General features: G+C 31.2%; 1 protein-coding gene across 1 annotated transcript; it reads right to left on the bottom strand.

The window, feature by feature from the left end:
* Positions 1-1,100: 1,100 nt before the first annotated feature.
* LOC103495734 (uncharacterized) lies at positions 1,101-5,136 on the bottom strand. The gene is made up of 5 exons (XM_008457378.3): positions 4,908-5,136; positions 3,238-3,531; positions 2,959-3,064; positions 2,124-2,229; positions 1,101-1,573 (listed from the first exon to the last, which is right to left on the bottom strand). Exons 1-5 carry the CDS (start codon positions 4,926-4,928, stop codon positions 1,498-1,500), a joined length of 603 nt encoding a protein of 200 aa, XP_008455600.1. The 5' UTR covers positions 4,929-5,136; the 3' UTR covers positions 1,101-1,497.
* Between the last annotated feature and the right edge of the window lie 812 nt (positions 5,137-5,948).

The following is a 5,948-nucleotide window of genomic DNA, read 5'->3' as shown; positions in this document are numbered from 1 at the left end:
TCTAAAAACAGAAAAAACCCACAGGTTCACCATAAAAAATACCAAAAATGTCCCGTCAACAACGCGTGTAATATATTTGGTAATACGTGTAATATATTTGGTACACAATCGTTTAGATATTTTAGATATTTGGTACATAATCGTCTAGATTTTACTATTATTTGGTACATGATCGTGTAGATTGGCTAAACGATTTTTTAAAAAATTCTTTTTGTACATGATCGTTTAAATTTGTCTACATTTGTACATGATCATTTAGATTTGGCTATCTCAATTTAAACGATTTTTTTTTAAAATTCTTTATACAGGATCGTTTAAATTTTACTATTTTTTTTTACAGAATCATTTAGATTTGACTACCCAAATTGTCGTTTTTTTCCAGTCTTTTATATTCAGTATATAATCTTAAACAACCAAATAAAAATTTTTGAAAAAAAATAGATATTTTATATTTGATACCTGATGAACTAAATAACAATCTATATTGATACACGATGAACAAAATAACACTCTAAAAAAAAGAAGAAAATAAAAAAAACAATGAAATAGATGAAGATGGAAGAAAGGAAAAAAGAAAAGAAAAGAAGAAAGATGATGGAATAGAAGAAGAGGAGAAGAAAGATGAAAGAGCAAATTTGAACTATTTTAAAAATGAGTAATTTATGGACTTTGTTATAAGGATCGTAAATATTTTATTACTTTGGTATATTTATGAACGTTTTCCTAATAGTTAAGTATATAACACCATTTTAAAAAAATTGTAAATATAACAAAAGTTATCAAAATCTACCAATGATAAATGTTAGTTTACTATAAATCATAAACCGATAAATCATAAGAGTTTATAGCCATAGAAATCTATATTTATAATTTTTTAAATATATTGCATACTTAATTATTTTTCTAAAAGTTATTACCCCTTACCCCTTATAACTGCCCTATAATGTACTTTTTAAATTTGATTTAGAATACTAAGAAAATAAATCCTGAATTTTGACCCTAGATTTCACAGCACGCTTTTCAATATGAATTTCTATTTTTTTTTTCTTAAATCAAGGAGTTGAAATATGAAGAAAAGAAAAAATTATGAATGCCAGTAGAAATGCTAATACAAGTATACATACCTATTTATTTATTAAAGCAAAACACTTTTACAAATTTCTTAATTTTCAGAATTTTCTATCAAACATAAAATATTTTTATCTACAATCCTCTAAAATTCAAAATCTGCTAACATTTCCATCAAGGATTTTGACGTTCTTTTCCGAATTTCACAGGTTCACCAATCTCGAATTTCACAGGTTCACTAATCTCTAGAGTGTTCAATTCCTAAGGCATCCATAGAGTAGAAGACATTTACCCACAAACCAAACGACCCCTTATGTGTACAAATATAAATAGTCATGCCTAAAAATATGTTCTATAAAGAGATTAAATTTTAAAATCAACTATTTTAAGAGAACGGAGAAAGTTGTACAAAACCAGAGATCAAAACTATTAAATAGATCCATCTCCACCCTGCTGCCTAACTCTCAGAGTCAAATATATCAATATCAAGGTTCCCAAGCTTGACCTGTAATCACAAATGAAGACATGAATCATAAACAAAATCTGATATCTTTAATAACTATTTTTTAAAAAATTGACTTGCATCACTTTCTTAAGTATGAAATACATTGCTAATCTACAAGGATGATAGTGATGTCAAATTTTGCTTGATTTTCCTAAAAAAGGAAAAGAAAAAGAAAAAGAAAAAGAAATATTGAAAAAGAGCTAAAAAACAATATTCAAATCTTATAAAAAGATTTATGAATATTTAGAAGTACTCTTAAATATTTAAAGACGTACTTTAAATATTTAAAGACACTTTCTTCAAAGTGTCAATATAACAAAATGGGGTTTGAATTATTTGAGCGGAGTTATTGAAAGAATATGTTCAAACGAAAAATTGCAAAGTATCAATAGTAAATAACAATGAAGTAAAAGCCACTAGTGTGTTGGACTTTATAGATAAATTACAGTATTTCGTTTTGGTGTAGCTACTTAAAGTTGAATGCCCAAATTTCTACTCAGTACTCAGGTTGAAACCAAAAGCTCGACAAGATGTGAAATTTGCTACTCACAATACCGAGAAGAGAATAACAATCTTTCTTGAATCAAGTGCAACACATCTATATTTCCTCCACCTAATGTTTGGCGTATCATGAGCCCTTTCGGTCCCTAATTTTTCTGTCCAATCACACAAGAAATAGATGTTAAAATATTGATAAAAAATTAAATTTATCGTAACCTTATCAACATAAGATTTTGATGTTTCGTAACCTTATCAACATAAGATTTTGAGTTTAGTAGTGATCTTATATCGTACTAGAGCAGAATGTCTTGTGTTTAAACCTTAGTAATATTGTTAATAATACATCTTCTACAAATTTTCAAGTCCAAAAATTAAATTTACTATAATCCACCTGCTTAAATTTTTTAGTTCAGTAAATATTTAACGATAGAAAACTTCAAAGCATTGACTTGAAATTATTGAAAGCCTTATGGTCCTAGAAGAGATCTACGGTGGAGGAAAATAAAGATAGTGATTACATTTAGCATAGAAAGTGGGCTTTTGTAAATATATGGAGTATTCAGACTTGAAAAATGAGGGTATAAATCATGATCTCATAAGAAATGTCATATTTTCTTCAATGGCTAGGCTAGAGATTACAAAAGAAAAATATAAATCCTGGATATTCTTGAGGTTTAGACCTCAACAAACGGTCGAAAACATCAAAATATAAAATATTTTATAATTTTCTTGAACCTAGGTGTTCCCGAGTTAGGCACTTGTCTCTTGGCATAAGCTGAGAGACATGGAAATTGGCCAAACAAACATGATGATTTCAAGACAATAAGAGGAAAAAAAAGATATTTACCCTGTTTGATGGGATTTTCTATAGAAAGTTGTTTTACCTTTAGACGAGAACTTCAGTAACATTAGTCCATGGTCCAACAAATAATGCACAAGTTTCGCCCCCATTTTAAGACTGGACTGTCTTTGCAGTACCTTCTCTATGCGCTGTAAGAAATGTAGATTACAGAACACAAGAAAAACCACCTCAGTATGTAAATTTAAGGCTATGATTAGGCGTGATTTTGAAATTGTCACGATCATGAATCCATCCTCGGTCTTCGTTTTCTAAAAAGGAAAAACCATCTCTAAAATGTGAGTAAATAGACGAATTCACTTACCACCAATGTATTCTCAGTTTTCGAACTTTCAAAAGTTCCGTCACAGGATTTAGATGGTTTGAGCTTATCCTTGTCAATGTCAATATTTACTATGCACGAGGAATGAACATCTCCACCATTCACGTGTATATCAATTACGTTATGGCAAGTCAAGCGGGAATCTGATGCTTCCAATGACATCCTACTTTTTGTTGAATGGGTGACTTCAAGGAAGTTGAGAAAACTTAAATGTGGATGACACTGTGGGTTGTTGTCCAATTCCTCAGTACTTGAAAAGCTAGAGGAATCACGGGCCTGCACAAATACAGATTATTTGGAAAGAAACTCTCCAGACATATAACATAATTATTTTAAAAATATAGTACGGTGTGAGTCATCTCAACTGAGGCAAATGTGTAGGGAAAAAAATAGTAATAAAGAAGAGACGTAATTTTAAGGACCAATAGGAAAAAGAAAGTGACAACCTTAAGTTTTATCATGATTTTTTTTCAAAGTACTCAAACTTTTTTGTTAGATAAAAACAATTCAAGAGATTTACATGTTTATCAAATATAATAAAATAAATTAAATAGAAATAGACTACAAAGGGAAATATGGGTGAAACCCATAATGTTTGAATAGGAGAATAATTGATTGGGTACTGATGGTTGTGGGCAAAGGAAAAGGAATACAACAAAGGCAAGAGATTGTGCCTTGAAGGGAATTTGCAGTGAGAAGTGGGTGGGGTTGATTTTGTTTGGTGTTTCCAAAGAGGGATAATTTTTTTAAAAGAAAAAATTGTGAAACTAATAAATATTATACAACATAATTTACTATTTCAAAAGCAATCAACATTTATTTATTCTTTTTTAAGAAAGGTAATCAACATGGTAAAAGTAAGATAACGATTATAGATAATAATTTGATGAAATTGAAGTTATCTAGTCCGTGATTTGATCCACAATTTGACAATCAAAATTATGAATCAAGTAAAACAGTCAAGTATTTGTCGTTATCAAATAACTGATTAACTCAATATAAATGTAGTAATTGCTAGTTAAAAAATTTCACCTCTTCTACTTTCATAAAATTTTTTAATTGCTACATTCGCCCTAGCTATATTCTTCTTCCACATAACAATGTTCATGTCCGAAAGAAGGAAAAAAAACTGAACTCCAAAAAGTTGTTGCCACTAATAAAGAGAGAATACCAAAATATAGTGGAAAAACAATACACCATAAAAAAGAAAACTTAGCGAAGATTTTTCGAAGGGGGACGAAGCCTTCTCAAAGTGAATTAGAAAACTTCAGAAAGTCTACCACAACAATTAATCATCAGTAACATGCAACTGGGAATTTAAAACTACCGATTAATGAACTTACAAAGTATAATCAAGAAAAATACCTAAAGAAGGACACCCCCCCTCGTCAAGCCTAGAAACTTTCACTAGTTTTTCTTGAAGGAGAACTCCATTCGACACAACGGCAGTCTGAAAGGAAATGAAATGATAAAATCACAACCAAAAAAAAAAAAAAAAAAAAAAAAAACCTCCAACACAACAGAAATTTGCAAAACACGAACGGAGAAACCAAATCTGAGTCTTTAAAATTACCAGAAGAAATGGAGAGGAAGAAGGGCTAACTGAAACTTGCTTTCAGTGATTTGCTAGAGAGCATTGAAAATAGTATTACCTGACATTGATTAACAACCATTTTTGTGAAGGTGGAAGAGCTTGAGTCCCCAACTTTGGCCTCGACTCTTAAAAAAAAGGCATCGAAAAATCAAACGAATAGATGGACTACTAGAGAGAGCAGGGCAATAGATAATATATAGACGTTAGGTGTGTTTGGTCAGTATGGAAGTGATAAATGTAAACAGCACAAATAACGAGATAATAAAAAATATGGAATAGTTTGCAAGGTGGGTGAGTTTTTTCGCCCATCAAACTCAATTCCACATCTATTACCAAAGGTTTTCTTCATAGAATTTCTATATCTATCTTTTTGTCTCGCTTTTTATTGGCTTGATTTTAGCAAGCGAGTTTTGACGATCTTTTGTTAACGACCACCATAGCCCTAAGCTATTGTTTCCTAACCATGATGCTCTTTCCACTTTATTTTAGCAATGTGATGGCCTAGCTCATGTCTAACATGTCAATTGTGGTCTAGAAAAAAATGAAGGCTCAATTCAAGGTAAGGAAATGTAAATGCGAGGATATGCTAACACTATAAGAAATCGAAACTCTTTCGACACAAAAATAAGTGTCGACAAAGGTACCGTCGGAACAAAGGCTTTCATCTCCGATGCCTACAAACATATGTCGGCCTAGACGAGTAATCCCCACATCATGGTTGAAGACGTCGAAAGAAGTTAAATGAATATTTAATTCTTGTATTTCCACGACATCTCTACGAAAGGCGTTGGGACAAGTGTGGTCATTTCTGACATCTATGTTGACTACGTCGGCTAATAGTATATAATAAAATAATTGTTCAACTCCCCTCGAAGCCATGCAAGGGACGTTAGGAGAGGTTAACCCTATTCCTGATGTCATAAGTAAAACGTCGGTATAGGTGAAATCTATTCTCGACGTTTTACTTATGACATCGAGAATAGACGGTGTCTCTCGACGTCTTTGTTGTGTGTCAGAAGTTTCCTATAAAAACCCACTTTTAGTTATATGAATCACAAAACTGAAAAGAAGAAGCAAGAGAGGTGAAAGAGAGAGAACA

This window comes from Cucumis melo, chromosome 7, assembly GCF_025177605.1.
Source record: "Cucumis melo cultivar AY chromosome 7, USDA_Cmelo_AY_1.0, whole genome shotgun sequence".
NCBI lineage: Eukaryota > Viridiplantae > Streptophyta > Magnoliopsida > Cucurbitales > Cucurbitaceae > Cucumis > Cucumis melo.
Note: the sequence above shows the minus strand (reverse complement) of the source record. Positions and strands in the feature narration are given on the sequence as shown.